Source organism: Aedes aegypti, unplaced genomic scaffold (genome assembly GCF_002204515.2).
Source record: "Aedes aegypti strain LVP_AGWG unplaced genomic scaffold, AaegL5.0 Primary Assembly AGWG_AaegL5_hic_scaff_76_PBJ_arrow, whole genome shotgun sequence".
Classification (NCBI taxonomy): Eukaryota; Metazoa; Arthropoda; class Insecta; order Diptera; family Culicidae; genus Aedes; species Aedes aegypti.
In genome coordinates, this window is record NW_018736459.1 from 5,901 (window position 1) to 24,476 (window position 18,576).

General features: G+C 39.1%; 1 protein-coding gene across 1 annotated transcript; it reads left to right on the forward strand.

The window, feature by feature from the left end:
• Positions 1-5,812: 5,812 nt before the first annotated feature.
• Positions 5,813-6,837, forward strand: LOC110681377. The gene is made up of 4 exons (XM_021857118.1): positions 5,813-6,072; positions 6,130-6,221; positions 6,277-6,424; positions 6,481-6,837. Exons 1-4 carry the CDS (start codon positions 5,943-5,945, stop codon positions 6,642-6,644), a joined length of 534 nt encoding a protein of 177 aa, XP_021712810.1. The 5' UTR covers positions 5,813-5,942; the 3' UTR covers positions 6,645-6,837.
• The last annotated feature ends 11,739 nt before the right edge of the window (positions 6,838-18,576 follow it).

Genomic DNA, 18,576 nt, shown 5'->3' on the forward strand with positions numbered 1-18,576 from the left:
GTGACTGCGATTAGCTTTGTTTGGCTACTGTAGAATGAATTTCAGATTTTTTACCAACCCTGGTTGAAACATTGGAACAAATGTCAAATAAAATAATCAATAATTTCAGGCAAAAATCGTTACAATCTTCTATTGCCACGATTAATGCGTTATATGTTTAGGTTAAGTTACGTTTTTTTCTCTTATAAACAGGTGAAATCAACTCACCTGTAAAAAATCTGAACTGCTACGGCAAATGAAATGTAATATGTTGTTAACAAAATGTTAATAAAATCTTAGATTTGTTTTACCAGATTAGGATGATAGTGTTGTCCAATAACACAGAACACCTAGATATAAGAAATGAATGTAATGTTTAGAATGATACTAATAACGAAATTAGAAAAAGAACTCATCAGTAGTAATACTCTCATACATACTAGGGTGCGGCTTATTTTTCAAAAGTTCTCAAAATCATAAATTCGTGTGCTCTTCTTCTTCTTCTTCTTCTTTCTGGCGTTACGTCCCCACTGGGACAGAGCCTGCTTCTCAGCTTAGTGTTCTTATGAGCACTTCCACAGTTATTAACTGAGAGCTTACTATGCCAATGACCATTTTTGCATGCGTATATCGTGTGGCAGGTACGAAGATACTCTATGCCCTGGGAAGTCGAGAAAATTTCCAACCCGAAAAGATCCTCGACCGGTGGGATTCGAACCCACGACCCTCAGCTTGGTCTTGCTGAATAGCTGCGCGTTTACCACTACGGCTATCTGGGCCCCTCGTGTGCTCTACTGATTTCAAATCACATTAAACTAGAAACCTCAAATTCTGTGCCAAAAATATTAACATTTAGAACTGACGCAAGCGTCTTGAAGGTGAATTTTCTGATCATAAAAAATGACCTTCAGTGAAGCAAACATGACATTGTTATTTTTCAACCGATTTTAACACTTTTAGCATCAATACCTTCAAAATTAAATTTATGAAATACAAAGTTTTCAAGACACTAAATTTGTGTAAAATAAAAACAAATTTTAGTTAAAAGTGATTTATTCCAAATTTTTCCTCACTTTACTAAAAATTTCAACTTTGTTTGATCATAACTTCTAACTTGATTACTCAACCGATTCCAAATCTTTTACATGCTTTTGAAGTTGATTCAATTGTTTTTAAACCTTTCATACATCACATTTCACTAAAAAAATGTCTTGACAAACTGCACAAAAACATAATTTTTTAACGAAAATGCCATTTTTTTCAAATTTTAGCCAATTAAATATTATTTCTAAAGTTGAAACTGATTTTCTCATGTGTTAAACCTTTGAGAAGGACTTTGCAATTTTTTTTAAATATCGTGTTTTGAGTAGTTTTTGTTGAATAACTAAGTCAACACCATTTTGTAGAAAAATGTGTTGTATGAGCAGTTTGAAAACAACTAAATTTTCTTCAGAAACACGTAAAAATATTCGGAATCGATTGAGTATCTATGAAGTTATGGTCAAAATATGATTTTCTTAGTAAAATGAGGAAATATTTGGATAAAACTATTTTTGGTTGAAGAACAACAAAGTTATGTTTACTTCACTGAAGGTTAATGTTTATAACTTGAAAATTTACCTTCAAGACGTTTGCGCCACCTCTAAATGTTAATATTTTTGGCTCAAATTTTGAGGTTTCTCGTTTAATGAATTTTAAATTCAGTAGAGCACAAGAATTTTTGGTTTTTTAGAACTTTTGAAAAATAAGCCGCACCCTAATTCACACTGATCCCGTTTTGATTCTTGTTAGGACCCTTGCCTTCAATTTTGTACTGCACCCGTAGTCGGAAGTAAAATTTTGCAAGCGGTCCTTTTCAGACACTGTCTTAGTAAAGAAGCTATTGAAAGATCACATTTGGATATTCACTGAATATGACTGTTGCCATCACACGACGCGACGTTAGACAGGACACAACACTAAATTTGAGCTCTCGATTTGTACACATTAAAGAATGGTCAGCTAATCCCAAGCCCCATTAATTAAATTTCTGTGCAACTTCGATTGCTCTGGTTAATCACGGAATAGCAACTACGAATTGTACGGTCATTTATGTACAGGCTCATGCTCTTGTTGATTGTTCGATGGTTGATATTTTTTACGGCTAGCTTGCAAAGCCTGACACCAACCCCCTAGATTTCCGGAGGATCATTCCCCCTAAATGTTCAGAGGGCCATAGAGCGCAGTTTAGCTTAGAGTCCTTCTCTGGCACTTGATCAGCCGCCTCTGACATGGAGAACAGACGGTTTGCTGGACAGGTTTGCTGAAGCAAAGTCTAAAGCAAACCCTCCCTTCCCTGTCAGCATACGACCAAAGTTTCCACCGGGGTTGGTTACCCAATCTTCTCTAAGGTTACTCGTACCCCGGCCAGTACCACGAGAAGGTAGGGATAGGAGTTGCTGGGCAAGAGGCTAAGGACCACACAAAGGGATCTATTTTATTGCTGCAGATACGCAAAAAACGAATCCATAGTGTTGCCAATATCGGGGGGTGCCAAAAATCCCACTTTTTTCCATTTTGCCAATTTTTGTTTCCATAATTTCAAAATATATCGGAAGAAAATAGTTTTTATTTTTTAATTTTACAAATGCACAGTTCTCTCTTGAGCCTCTATGAAACGTTTCCATATTTACATTGGGTAGCATAGCATAGCAAAGCAAAGACTGACTACATGTCAATTGTTGCTACTCCGTGATTGACCGGAACTGGTAAGAATTGCACTTTGATCCAAATGAATAAAGGATGAGACTTTCCGCTTACTCTCGAAGTGCACTTTTAGCAGATCTCATATTATTGATCAATAACGGCGCCGGCGAGGTCCTTAGAGTCAGTTGGGATGGGGAAGGAATGGTTGGGTGTAATGATTGTTAAGAATACCTCTGCCTCTCCATAATCATCACAGGAAGGGTGTTTATTAGTGAGAAAGTCTTATTAGTTTATTACCGCGAGACTGAATGCAAAAACAGTTTTAAGTAAAAGTCGTATTTTTCCCCTTTATCTATGGATCGCATCACCGACCAAAGGTGACTCCCAGTACGTTTTCTGTTCTGTCTCACCTCGAATACATCTCCCCACGCTAAGCCTGCTCAACGCAGCACATGTGTTAAAACTACACAGAATGAGGCAAACAATGCAGGACTCTCTGGCTGAGTGAAAATTCTGTGTAAGTCGCACTCATGCTATGTGTAACCGATGTGTTGGCCATTGGCTGTGCGCGGATCGGTGGAAATGGAACTGTCAGTCATCTCCCGCGCGGCAGCAAACAGTTGGCCGTTGGTAAGTTGGGGAGTTTTCAGGGATTTTTTCCAGTGAAAAGCCGTAAGATGGTCGCAAATGAGAAAGTTTTTCTCCCATTTGCTTCCGCTTCGGCTATTCGAATGAAAAAATCTCTGAAAAACTTTAAAATCGGAATGTTTTTTTTAATGTTTTCAGAAGCAAAACAAACATGGAAGCGAATTCCGCATTCCAAGCGTTCCTTCTCTGTGCGCATTTCACTCATTCGGTTTGTTAACCACCGTTTGCACAAAACTGTGTACAGCCCCTTTGCACAGAATCTGTGCTGCATGAAGAGAGGCCGATTTTGTGTACTCGTCACTCATTTCTGAGCGGATGAAATTTAGCGTGGCCATTACTGGCGCTAATCTCGGATTTTTCTCTTTCTCTCTACACGCTGAGCCTGCTCAACACAGCGCATGTGTAAAAACTACACAGAATGAGGCAACCAATGCAGGACTGGCTGGCTGAGTGAAAATTCTGTGTAAGTCGCACTCATGCTATGTGTAACCGATGTGTTGGCCATTGGCTGTGCGGGGATCGATGGAAATGGAACTGTCAATCATCTCCCGCGCGGCAGCAAACAGTTGGCCGTTGGTAAGATGGGGAGTTTTCTGTGATTTTTTCAGGCGAAAAGCCGGAAGATGGTCGCAAATGTGGAAGTTTTTTCCCCATTTGCTTCCGCTTCGGCTATTCGAATGAAAAAATCTCTGAAAACTTGATAATTTGAATGTTTTTTTTTAAATGTTTTCAGAAGCAAAACAAAGATGGAAGTGAATTCCGCATTCCAAGCGTTCCTCCTCTGTGCGCATTTCACTCATTCGGTTTGTTAACCACCATTTGCACAAAACTGTGTACAGCCCCCTTTGCACAGAATTTGTGCTGCATGAAGAGAGGCTGATTTTGTGTACTCGGCACTCATTTCTGAGTGTGACAAGTTTAGCGTGCAACTGTTTGCTGCCGCGCGGGAGATGACTGACAGTTCCATTTCCATCGATCCGCGCACAGCCAATGGCCAACACATCGGTTACACATAGCATGAGTGCGACTTACACAGAATTTTCACTCAGCCAGAGAGTCCTGCATTGTTTGCCTCATTCTGTGTAGTTTTAACACATGCGCTGCGTTGAGCAGGCTTAGCGTGCTCGCGCTCGCATCGGCTTCTCTCAACCATTCGGGTTTTCGTATTATGCCTACGTCAACGATAGTCTTGGAAAATTTTCATTCTCAGTTCATTCCTGTTTCCGGTCATCTCTCAAGTTCGTCATTTGATAACACTGTTATCCATAATAAGCCAATATTAGGTTATTTGATATTGTCATATAGGGATTCCGAACATTTTTTTTATCAATCGTAATACTCGTTCATACTGCCATAGATATCTCTAAGAAAACGTAACCCTGTACTCCGTAGATATTCATAATATCGAATTAAGCAAAGGTTATTTTTAGTAATGACGAGAAAAAAAGAATTGTATTTTTTTAAGCGTAACCCTATATTACTTACGTCGACATTATTAATGTCGAACTATTCAAAAGTTATTCTTAGTAATGACGAAAGAAGAAAGACGTTTAAACTATTTAAAACAAAATAAGGGTTTATGTCGACACTTGTAGTAACGAATAATCCATAGATTGTTAGAATAATACAAAAACGTAACGTTGCCTCGATACAAATGTGTAAAATAATAAGCATGAAACGAGCTCATCATTTTGTAATCCATCCTCGACTGAACACGAATATCTTTTCGCACTCGCAAAACGTGTACCGGACACTTCATCAGCTCACGAAATACAAACAAACCGGCCTGCTTAGGCTTCCCGAAGCACTGAGAATTATTGAGAAATTCTCAGACACTAGATGGATCACGACTTGATAGACTCAGACATTTAAAACAGTAATGGAAAGTGCTACTTTTCAACACCGAAACGAGTACTGAGATGTAGCACTATTCAGTACTGATTCTTTTGTTAGGAAAAGTTTATGGCCATTCTGCCGTTCATTTTCTCGATGAAAAGGAGGATTATATACAACGGAATAGCAAAAACAAAGCTTTTCATCGACGCCACACTAATCGGCTTGCTTAGGCTTTTCGAAGCACTGCCCGTTTCCATATTTATGTTGGGTAGTATAAAAACAAGTTATTTGCATGCAAAATCCTGAACAGTATGCTAGAGAGAACTACGACGAATTTTTAGCGGATTTCTCACAATATACCATAGTACCCGACACAATAATAATAGTACTGAGATGTTCCACGTTCATTGCACACACACACCAACCAAAAACTTCGAGCAGTACGACATCCATATCACCGCAGCGATGATAACGCATTGATAACAATAAGAATTTTCAAGTTTACAGCCTCCTTCTTTCCCAATACTTTCGTCATTCAGCAGAGCATGAGAGTACACATAGAGAGTAGAGATCAAAGAAATTCTTGGCTGATCTACACTGACTGCGCTCATACACATTACCACCACATGCTGATTACCCAGTGGGTTAACTCTCATAGCAAAAAGCGACAACCAGTACAATTGCTACACTCGTCGGAACCGGTCTTTTCTACCTCACGTGGAGCAACTGCACGGTTAGATTAGTCGCAATTAAAACAAAACTGGCCTAATCGACGGCAACAGCAACTCGCGACAATGCAGCACTACTTGCGGTTCTATATAAAATTTCATAGCTATGTCATTGCGGTCGCCACAATTATCGGTTCGATATTCTTGGCCGCGGTTCTGTATCAATCAACGGATTTCCTGTATCCTTTGGAGGAGTGTAAGGATGGATCATGAACTGTTTTTCCTATGCACTAATCGATGATCATTCTTGCAGTTTACGACTATCGGTACATGGGAAGCGTTGGCCTTGTTTTCGGAGTAATTTGGCTTACCGTGGGGATTTCGCTTTTCTATGGAATTTTCAAGGTTTGGTTTACGGACGTTGAATAAATGAGTGAGTTACGCCAATTTAATGTTTTAGGAAGAGAAAAAGTTCGTCTATCCCTTCGTTGCGATGTACATGATTGAGCTGTTCCTGCTGGTGCTCAGGGATATCATCATGATTTGGCAGAACAAACGATGGTACAATATGGTGTTTGTGAATCCATTCGGAGTTGTCATGGCTCTCTGTAAGTATCCTTCAGCAACGAAAAACATCCGTGATGGAACCGTATTTTTCCTGCAGATGTCACCCTGCATGTGATGATGACCATGATCGCCATGGGAAAACTGATCGAACATGAACCTGTGGCACAGCCTGGGACGAATTTTGTACGGTTCAATACGGAAAATGGCCAAGATCAGCGACACAGCGTTGTTGGTGATGAGGAAGTACTGGTGACCGATTAAGAGCGACTGTATGGGCTTTCATTTGCTGTTGTAAGCCGCAGAATCAACGAGTATGAGATCATGGCTAGTGATAGTGGCGGCATATGTGATTGACGTTGAAGATTCATTCTCCGGATAGAGACGTTTCAGTATATTGTTTTATGATTAAAACGGGAAATAAACCGAATTGTTGCTGCAATTGAGGGAAACCTGATTGACAAAATGTAGTTTGGGAGGTGTGAAAAACTGTTGGCCTAACGCGATCACTATTCGAATGACATGAATCTCATTATTATCGGAAAATAATTATACACAACCATATTTACGAATGGTCAACAAGGTGTAACTTGATATTCATTGAGGTTCAACAAAGAGTTCGGCGTTATCTGTACTGATTATTTTGAATGCAAGATAATACGTTTCAACTACGAATTCTGTGATTTTCATGAAATCTCATAAAATTGTTATGAGTTAATTTATGACCAGATTCTTCAAGTTAACATCTAATGACGGGGCAATAGTAGCTCTAGTAGTCTAACAAGGAAGTGAATGCTCGGCAGCATATCTGTTTATGTTTGCTTTCTCACAACAAACAAAAGCAATGTTGTGACAGTTCTCACAGCAAATAAAGAAAACTTTGTCAATATTGCACTACTACGCCGGAAATTGGGTTGATCTATAGGTAGAAAACTATAGTAATGCGAAATTTTACATTAGAAACTTACTCCAACCGCTTTACAAGTTATTCCAGTACAATTTGTGGACGCTATGCTACAATAGATGATAGCATTTCATAATCATCATTCAAGAGAGATCAAAACATCCTAAAAATAAGCGATTAAATTCCTCGGAAATCTCTGTTCTGCATCCTCCGTGCAGTTGTGGAATACGCCACAGGGCTGTTTCCCCCTTTTCAATCACCTTACTCTCATCAGACATGAAAGTGAAAATCTCATCTCACTGCAATTGTGCAAATCCCTTCAATGGCAGCTAAAGTTGGCAGAAATTACTTTGCGGATTTATTAGCTGCAAAGAGACAGACAGCCAGCTGGTAACGCGGTAGATAAATTTGAATTACCAAAGCTCATTTCGAGCTGGCGGATCAAAGTCGAAAAGTAGATTCACTGTGACTGCGATAAGCAGCAATCCTCCACCGACGTCGTCAGGAAAGCTGAAGTACTTAGCCTAGCCACCTGCAAACTGACTGTGGTGGAGTTTGGAGATGAAAAGTTTGCATCTGTAGACAAAGGAAAAAAACACTTTCACAGCATGTGGTGCCATATCAACTTGGTTACCATACGTTTGGAGACAAAAGTTTTATAAAAAATTTCCATTATGCGTTTGACTGGGATTAGGGACCGTTTTAGGCGCTCGTTTGTGCGGTTTCTGGTGAAGAAGATTGGCATCTTTCTTTGGGAATAGGGTAAAAGCACCGGTTTTGGCCAGTCTAAGAGAAAATGTCAATAAAAATTAAATTGGAAGCCGTATTTATACTACAAATATGTCAAATGCAAGCTTTCAATCCATATTATTTGTGTAAAATATCAAAACTGAGCTAAAACCATTTTTTTGCTTTGAAAATCCCATTGGTCAATATAGGAAAACGGAACCAGTTTCGGCCAGAGATTTAACTTCGGTTCCTAAATTGGCCAATCGCATTGATTGCTCATGAGAGTGGCCAAATTAGGAGTGCCCTGGCTAAATTAGGTGTATGGGAGTTGAAATTATAAGGAAAATGAATTGTTTTTCTTATGTTTTGAATCAATTTGAACGAGTAAATGAATGTAGCTCTATCATGTGAATGTGATCTACTGAACACAAAAGATTTCATGCGGATTGGCTATGTAAAACGGTGGATAATCCACTATGGCTACAACTGGCGTATGGCCAAAACCGGTGCTTCTACCCTACGCGTTTAGTAGGGTGTTCCAACATTTCACTTCTTGGGGGCTCAATCCAAATGGTCACTAAAAATGTTACAAGAATCTTCTGTACGGAAGTAATCTAAAAAAAGTTCATTTTTGCGTTCACTACAAACGTTTTTTTTTTGCGACACTACATAAAGATTTCTTATAACCGATAGAGCTAAGAATTGTACGGCCACCCATGATTTGTATAGTTGTTAATGCTATGTTATGCTGTGTAATCGGTGTTTGATTTTTCAGTACATTACTTACGCGTGGGTATTAAACTTGTGAAATGAGACAGTTTAGTATTTTTTCTACTTAATGAATATGCAGGAACTCCATAAATGATTTCTTGAAAAAATTAGCAAGAAATTTGTCAGACATGGTGCAGATATTCTTCCAATCACACCTCCAGAGATTCCTCTAAGAATTCATCCACAGATTGCTCAAGAAATTCTTACGAAAATTTTTAAAAGTACTTCTGGATTCCACCAAGAACTCCTGCTGTTGTTTCTCCAAAAAATGCTTCATTTTTTTCAGAAACTCCTTCAAAAATTTCTTGACTGCTAATTTTCAAGGAATTTGTGTTGGAAAATTCCACCACGAAATAATTCAGAGATTTTTTTTTCGAAAACTCTTCCAAGGGTTTCAAAAGTTTCTACAACTAGACATAGTGCAGACCATTCCTCTAGTGCTCTCTCTAGAATTCCGTCTACAAAGAACTCTAATATGGATACCCGATGAGAGTCCTGTTAAGATTTTTAATGAATCTGTCCATCGATTCCCTCAGGAATTTCTCCAGAAGTTTGTTCAGAAATTTCTCAATGATTTTTAGGGACATATTGCCAGGAAATAATTAAAAAATATGTTTTAAAATTTCTTCAGGCACTCCAGTGCCTCCTTGAAATATTTCTTAAAAGATTTCACCAATAAATAATTCAGATATTTTCCACAAATTCCTTCAAAGATACATGCAGATACTTCTGCACAAGTTTCTCCACACATTCGACCAGAAATTTTTCCGATAATTCTCATACAGATTTCTCCAAGGTTCTGTCAAGTGTTCCTTTAGAATTCCATCAAGGATTCTATCAAAGATTCCTCCATGATTTCCTTCTGAAATTTTTCCAGCGATTCCTCTAGAAAATACTTCAGGGATTTTTCTTTAGGGGCTTCCTAAGGAATTTTTCTAGGAAAATTTCGCTGTCAAATAATTCAGAGATTGTTTCGGAAAATGCTCTAAGGATTCAAGTAATTCTTTCAAAAATTTTATCTTGACATATTTCAGATAATTTCCAAAAAATTCTCCAGAGACTCCTTCCCAAATTTTTTTACAAACCTTCAAAGATTCATCCAAGAAACCACAAAGGGATTTCTCCTGGGTTCCATCAGTTCTGCAATATCTCGAGGGATTCTTCTACAGAAATTCGTCTATGAACTGATTCAACGAGTTTTCAAGGAGTTGCTCTAGGCAAATTTCATCTCTTAATAACCCAGTAAACACACCATCGTATATAATATGATATAAGAGAACAAATGTGGAGGCGATATACGTACATATTGCATGCAGCCTTATGGCGCATGTACGTATATCGCTTCCACATTTGTACTCTTATGCGCTATCGTATACGAGTTTGTGTTTACTGGGAATTCAGAGATATTTTCGAAAACCACTGCATGAATTTCAGTAATTCCTTTATAGATTTCACCTTGACGTAATTCAGACTTTTCTCGAAATTTCTCCAAGGATTCTTTCGAGGATTTCCCTCTGAAATCCCTCTTGCGTTTCACCAGGATTCTTCCGAGATTTACTCCTTCAATTTTTTCAGTGATTCCTAAGAACGATCTTCCAGGCGTTTCTCCTGGATTTTTTTCAGTGATTCGTTCAGGAAATACACTCCCATGCATAAGTTTGGGTTCACACCCTAAAAAAACATGCAAAAGTGTTCTTCCCATATCTCTGTGATTACACGTCCAATTGAAACTCTCTAAGTCGCATTCGAAAGGCAAAGAGTTATTCTAACATCGTATGTATTTTTCCAAAAACATTCTTTGAACTTTGTATACTAAACTTTTACCTAAAGATGTGACATTTTTTAAAAAAAGTTTCCTCAGGATTGGGTCGACCAAAAATTTTAAATCAAAGTGTCATTAGAATCGTAAACTTATATTCTTTGAAAAGACTCCACGAAATTTTGGCGGAAAAATCTGAAATTGAATAATCAATGCAAAAGTTTGGGTTCACCCCTCAGTATGGTGTATCGTGCAAAAGTTTGGGTTCACCTGAACTGACATAAATCTATGAAATCTCAAACCAATCATGTACACGTCATTATTTGCGCTCAAAAAAGCTTTAAACTATTGAAATCTGTTGAAAAATGGCAGAGATATTGACAAAAATGATGTGCGTATGGCTCAGGTGAACCCAAACTTTTGCATCATACTGAGGGGTGAACCCAAACTTTTGCACGATGACTTGACTGACTGTTTCATTGATTTTGAATACTTTCCAGATTTTTCCGCCAAAATTTCGTGGGGTCTTTTCAAAGAATATAAGATTACGATTCTAATGATACTTTGATTTAAAATTATGGTCAACCCAATGCTGAGGAAATTAAATATGACTTTTCAGTGTGTTTTTTGAAAAATGTCACAACTTTAAGTAAAAAATTAGTATACAAAATTCAAAAAATGTTTTTGGAAAAATACATACGAAGTAAGAACAACTCTTTGCCTTTCGAATGCAGCTTAAAGAGTTTCAATTGGACGTGTATCACAGAGATATGGACAGAACACTTTTGTACGTTTTTGAGGGGGTGAACCCAAACTTTTGCACGGGAGTGTATCTCAAAAATAAACTTTAACAATATCTCGCGGAATTTTTCTAAGATTATTTTGCCAGGAAATAAGACACGTTTACGAGTCATTCCTTCAAGGCTATCTTCAAAGAAATAATTTAAATATAACCCACCCGGAATTCATCCAGCGAATACTCAAGAAATTCTAATAAAGATTCATCCAGGGAATCTTCCGAAAATTCCCATGGAGATTGATCTAGGGATTGACCAAGGTTTTCTCCAGAAATTCCTCATGCAAATGTCTCCAGAGATACCTCCACAGTATTTCTCTAGGAAATTTCGACCAAGAAATAATTCAGAGATTGTTTCGAAAACTCCTCAAAGGACTTCAGTAATTTTTTCAAAGATTTCACCTAGAGCTCAGATTCAGATATTTTCCAGAAATTTCTCAACGGGTTCTTCAGAGACTCCTCGTGAAATTTCTCCTGGAATTCCTCCATGAATTCCATTTGCCATTTCTCTGTTTTGCAATTGCTCTAAAGAATTTCTCAAAAGAATTCTTCTAGGAATTTGTCCTAAGATTACCTCAGAAACTCCTCTAAGAGCTCCTTCAGAGATTTCTAAACGAATTTCGCTAGTAACATTTCCTGAGGTAATATATCCGAGATATTTTCGAAAGCTTCTTCGGGGATTTCACTACTTTCTCCAAGGAATTTGAAAGTTTTCTCCAAGAAATATTCCAGTTATTTCCCAGATATTCTTCTAAAGAAACCTCCAGTAATTCTTCCACAGATGTCTTCAAAGAATCCTCAATGGGATTCCTCCACAGATTTCCTTCAGAAGCTCCTTCAGACATAATTCAGGCATTTCAGTAATTCATTCGAAGTTTTCAACTGAACAGTAAGGGGGGTCCGTAGCCTTGAGGTAACGCTTTCGCTTCATAAGCGGAAGGTCATGGATTCAATTCCCAGCCCCTCCAAAAAATAAACCGTCCAGCCACCAGAAGACGCCGCTCGGAGGACCGTGCATAGGGGAGCACATCCATCCTCCGTCAGTATCAGATGGTGACTGAGACAAATTGACCCACTTCGCAGGCAGCTAGCCTCAAACGACTCAGGAAAACGGCAAAACGAACCACCGCAAAAGAGCAACGGACTATGGCTTATGGAAATCGATTGGACCAACAGCAGAGCACTCTCCTACCTGCTCGGTGTGAGAGCAAAAGAGCAGAAAAGAGTGAAAGCAAATGTAAATATACATTAGTTAAAAATAGAACTGCATCGGTAAGGAAGATACAGATAAAACTGATTCCGGCACAGTAGTGGCCACGAGCACGGAGTGCCTTAATAAAAAAAAAAAAAAAAAAAAAAAAAAAAAAAAAAAAAAAAAAAAAAAAAAAAAAAAAAAAAAAACTGAACAGTAATCGAATTCAATTTCTGAAAATCTCTTGAAGGATTCGTCCATGGCATTCCTACAGAGTTTCTCAAGAGATTCCTCCAGGCATTGTTTCTGCAATTTTTCTAGGGATCCCTCCATGAATTCTTTAAGGAATTCGACCTAAGATTTTCGCAGTAATTACTCCAGAACCCTCTAAGGGAGTTCTCAACGAATTTCTTTAGTAATATTTCAACAGGAAATGAGTCAATGATTTTTTTGAAAACTCTTCCAGAGAATGCGGTAAATCCTTCAGCAAATGTCTTCTCCATGAAAAATTTCAGATATTTTCGAAAAGGGTACCCCTGAGACTTTTCCAAGAATTCTTCCGAGAAATCTCAAATGGACTTCACAAGGTTCCAGCATTTTTTTTTTTTCAGGGATGCCTCCACAGAACTCCTTCAACTCCTTCGGGAATTTGTCAAAAATTGCTCTAAGGAAATTTCACCGTTAAACATTTTGTTTAAACTCTTGCAGGATTTTACTCAATTCCTCCAAAGATTTCATCTTGACATTTTCCAGAAATTTTTTCAATGATTTTCTCCAGAGACTCCTCCGAGAATTTTTTGGATTTTTTACAAAAAATAACTCAGGAATTTCTCCATAAGTTACCTCTTTAAGATCTTTTCGATAAGGTATTAGAGATTGATCGCGCACGGATGGACCCATTGGTTACGTTGTGATTTAATTAGTAATGAAACAAGAGCGATCGATTTGCCGTCCTGCCATGGCGGTGGCGCTATAACTACTATTTTATTTATCTAAAGTGCAATACAGTTGATGAGCATACAGGTGATGGTGTATTGGTGTATATGTAGATGGTTTGACCGAACATACCGGCCCGCCAAAACCAACGGTTTTAATTAATAAAAAACGAGAATTGCGGGCACAAAACTGCAAACATATCACTGTGTTGAGTTAATGTTTAGCGTTGACAAGCGAACTGTTGAATCGATAGATAGGTATAGAACACCGTAGAAGTTTGAGATGAAGCAATCACTGCGGGAAGAGGTCCATTGTTGTCCAGCCCAGATGTTTTGTATCTCCTCGCAGACGAAGATGATAGTATTGAAATGAAGCACGATAACTGCACGGCATCCGAAAACGCATTCGCCACTTGATATGATTATGCTTGCTGGCCAAAACTGCCATAGTTCATGATGAGCCAGGAACGAGCATAATTCTGCTAGGTGGCTACCAGGAGGGCCACACCACCGTAGCCGGGAATGAAGTGGAGTGCCTAGAGTTGATGAAGTCATTCACAGATCATCTTTAGTAAGCTTGGAGCTTCTAAACACGGCGGAAACATTCACAGTGATTAAAAAACTTTGTTCTTGCTTCTGGGATCAAACGTTTGGTCACGGCACCAAAATATGATCGCGCACGGATGGACCCATTGGTTACGTTGTGAGGGCAACGTTCGTACAAGCTATTGCTCTCCGGCGCCTTTGTGGACTTCGTTCGGATTAAGTGGACAATTTGTGCACCGTGGTACATCAACGAAGACAGCAGAGGCATTTTCGTGGATTTTTGTGCCTTTTTCGTGGAAATTTCGCCGTGGTGAACGCAAAATTGGTTTGACTGCGGTTGCGAATATCGGGGACGACACTCGAGTTGCTGCTGGTAGAGGATTTTGATTATTCAAGGCACGCTTTGCCTTGGATAAGGTGAGTACCTTTCCAAGTGCCTATTAGTCCAATCGTCCGGTCTACCGTGGTCTATTTTTGTGCAGATCCCACCTTTGCTGGTGCCAACGATCATTTTTCGCTTCGACCATCAGCTACGATGACGGATCAACACGTGTTTCGTCCAGGGTTGACCAGGCCCTACGTTGTGTTTCTTTTTTGGTCCCGGAGGGGCAGACGAGTAACGAACAAACAAGCTTCTTCTATGACGATGATAATTTATTGCCCACCACCGAGAGGCAGTGCTCCTGCTCGGTGGGGGATACTACTCGTAACGATCACAACTTACAACTAACATTACACATGAAATTGTCTCTCTTTTATACCCGAGAGGTAGTACGGTTGTCACATTGCATTACAATTGTAAGATGCGCCGACAGCTAGCATCACGCAGCCCAAAGCAACAGAACGAAAGGAATTGGACTGCTTGCTGCTAGCTGGGGCGAAAGGAAAAAAATTGAATACGCACTGCTGCGCTGCTGCTGTACCTTACTGCGCCTTGCTTGCGATCGTTCAGGACGACCTGTTGGATATTATGATCCGCTTTCGAACCTTCAAAGTGGCCGTGGTGGGCGATATTGCCAAAATGTACAGGCAGGTTCTATTGCATCCAGATGACAGATCGCTAGTTCGCATCTTTTTCCGTTTTTCACCCGATTCTCCGATACAAACATACGAGTTACTCACCGTTACGTACGGATTGGCACCATCTTCGTTCCTAGCGACGCGTACACTGCAACAATTGGCTGATGACGAAGGACATGCGTACCCTCTCGGTGGTCCAGCGTTGCGAAAAAGTTTCTATGTCGACGATTTCATCGGAGGAGCACAATCAGTGGAAGAGGCCATTCGCCTTCGAACGGAGCTGAGCGACTTACTGGCCAAGGGTGGTTTCGAATTGAGAAAATGGACCTCGAATGAGCTCGAAGTACTACAAGTTCTGAAAGACGAACAAATCGGTACGCAGTCATCCCTACAGTTTAGTCCCAACGAAACCATTAAAGCATTAGGCATATCCTGGTCACGGCACCAATTTTATGGTCGATCTTACCACAAAAAAACTGATTGCGAAGTCCCTACGTTGTGTTGTCTTTCTCGTTCAATTTCTTCCACCCACAGGCAAACGGCGATCGAGGCAGTAGCGAGCGAACAGGCACAGGTAAGTTTATAGTTTTCTTCTCTTTCAGGGTTCCAGCAGCGGTGATACACAATTTCCACTCAACATCGACATACAGGTAAGTATTAGCATGCACTTTTATTTAACTTTTAACTTTCAGCAGGACATGAACATAGGCACAATCATCTAACACATTACAAATTATGTTCCGAAAACAACTACTGAACGTATACTAATCTTTATTCTCTGGCACTTCTGCTCTTCAAGCCTAGCAAAACAGATCTGACCTCGAAATTCACTTTCGCTTTCTATCAGACCAGCATCGCACAGCTGATGCTGCTCGGTTCGAGTACGATCGGATCCGATCGGCTCAGTGTTGCCAAAACACTTCAAAAATGTAGCTCAAACTGAACCGGTTGTCCGGGAGTCGAGGTGAAATTATACGAGATTATGTCTAATCCGATCAGAGATATTTTCAAGAACTTCTACAAGAATTCCTGTATTGCTTCTAAGATTTCTCAGAGAAATAAATTCAGACATTTTTCAGAAATTCCTCCAGTAAAACCTCCGGAGACTCCTCCAAGAATTATTCCTGGGATTTCTTTCAGAGTTTCCCCAGTAATTCCGCCAGTAAACACTCCATAATTTTTCCAGAAAATAACTTCAACGATTCCTCCAGAGAACGATTTTCTTCTAAAAGTTTCTCAATGTATTTGTTCAGGAATTCTTCTAGGGCTTCTTTCTAATGTCTCTCCAAGGATTTAACCAGATATTCTTTAAGGAATTCCACTTCAATCTCGCCATATAATTCCGCTGAAAATTGTGGTCTTTTATCAAATTCACCAGTGATAACTATAGTAATCCCACCAAAAACTCCAACAGAATTATTTCCATCAACTTCATCATGAATTCGTCCAGAAATTACACTTGGGTTTCTTTCAGAAACATCACCGCAAATACCTTCATTATTTATGCCACTAATTTCTCCAGAAATTCCGCTAGTGATTTCTCCAGGAATTTCGACAAAAATTCCTCGAGAAAATCCTCCAGTAATTCCTGCAGGAATTCTTCCAGGAAAACTTCCAGAATTTTTTCCAGGAATTCCGCAAAGTAATCTTTGATGAAGTCTTCTTCTTCTTGGCATTAACGTCCCCACTGGGACAGAGCCGGTCACTCAGCGTAGTGTTCTACGAGCACTTCCACAGCTACTAACTGAGAGCTTTCTTTGCCTAAATTGCCAGTTTCGCATTCGTATCTCGTGTGGCAGGTACGATGATACTCTATGCCCATGGAAGTCAAGAAAATTTCCATTACGAAAAGATCCTGGACCGACCGGGATTGAACCTTCAGCAAGGCTTTGCTTTGTAGCCGCGGACGCTTACCACTCGGCTAAGGAAGGCTCCTCACATGAAGTCACTTAAGGATTTTAACAGGAATTCACATAAGAATTTCACTATCAATTGTGTCAGGGATTCCTCCGTAAGTTCCACCAGATGTTTATGACCAGAGAATTCCATCATGAATTACTTAAGATATTTTCCAGGAAATTCGCCAAGATTTCTTTCAGTAATTCTGCCAAGGATTGGCCCATTACTATTACATGGGATTGCTACAAGAATACAGTTAGTATTTTTTTTAAATTCTTCCCTCGTTTCCACAGAAGTTCCACCAGGAATTTTCCAATCGATTCTTTTAAAAATTCCAAAGGTGAAATTTGCGCCCAAAGGTTTCTACAAAAATATTCTGTTGCGATTGTTCCAGTAATTTACCTCTTCAGATACTGCTCCTGGTTATATTATCAGGTCTTTTTCAGAAATTTATGTTTGGGGATTTCAAGATTTTTACAGGAACTTCACCAAGAATTCCTTCAGTAATACTTCCATGGATACCTTCATAACTTCTATCTTAATTCCCTTCTGACATTAATTCTTCAAGAGATTTCTCCAGGCAATATTTAATTGAATCTGTCAGGGTTTACTCCAAACATTCCTCCAGAAATTGTAAATTTCTTCAGAAAATGTTCCATGTGTCCTTCCAAGGACTTCTCAAGTTTTTCCTCTAGATATTCCTGCTGGGGTTTTTTTCCAGAAATCCGTAAAGTTCTCACCAGGCAATCCCTCAGGATTTCTGTCAAAGGTTTTCAAACTACAAACTACAAACCCGGACAGACGCCCGTTTTGTTTTATATCTTTTTACCATACCACAGTTTCGGCTATTAATCTTAAATTACCGTTCAGAACCAGATTTCTTACCAGATGTTACACTTAAAAGATTCTGCCAGGAAACCTACAAGCTGTTACTTCTATAATCCTTCAGAAGTCTCTGAAGTCCTGAGATTCCTTCAAAAGTATCTTCAAATTTTTTTTTTCCAAGAACTACTTTTGACATTCCCACATTAGTTCCTCTAGGAAATTCTTCGAGAATTTACCAAGTTTTTGTTCAGGAAGTCTTGAAGAAAATTTTCCAGGAAGTCCTCCCGGGTTCCATACAGTTCCTACTCTTGGGATTTATTTAGGAAATCCGTCGGAAATTCTTTGAAAAATATCTCCGAAAATTCTTCTAAACATTCCTCCAGTGATTTTTCTGGACAAAACTTTTTTTTATCTCCAGGTATTTTTCTTTCATGCTGTAATTTCATCCATTAGGAATATAGAATTATCCAGAATTTTTTGTACGGTATTTCTCCAAGAATTTCTCCTCGGCTTCGATAATGTTTAAAGATAGTTTCAGAGGATTATTTCCAGGATTTTTTACAGTTATAATGACAACGTTTTCCAAGAGACTACTCGGTAAACTCTTCCAGAAATTCGCACTTATATTTTTCTACAAACTTTTCTTCGACATCTGTCTGAAATTGCTCCAAGAATACCTATATTGCTCCTCCTGGGGAAACTCCTAGACGAATTATAAGAGAAATTTTTGGATGGTTCCCTGCAGTGATTTTGAGTCCCTGATCACTGATCAGTGCAAGAAAACAGGAATCCTAAGATAATCAATGACGGGAGTCTTTGA

Coding starts and splice junctions, on each gene's coding strand:
- LOC110681377 (XM_021857118.1), top strand. CDS start 5,943: ATGCAGCACTACTTGCGGTTCTATATAAAATTTCATAGCTATGTCATT. Junction 6,073..6,129: donor CCTGTATCCTTTGGAGGAGT/GTAAGGATGGAT, acceptor TCATTCTTGCAG/TTTACGACTATCGGTACATG. Junction 6,222..6,276: donor TTTTCTATGGAATTTTCAAG/GTTTGGTTTACG, acceptor TTAATGTTTTAG/GAAGAGAAAAAGTTCGTCTA.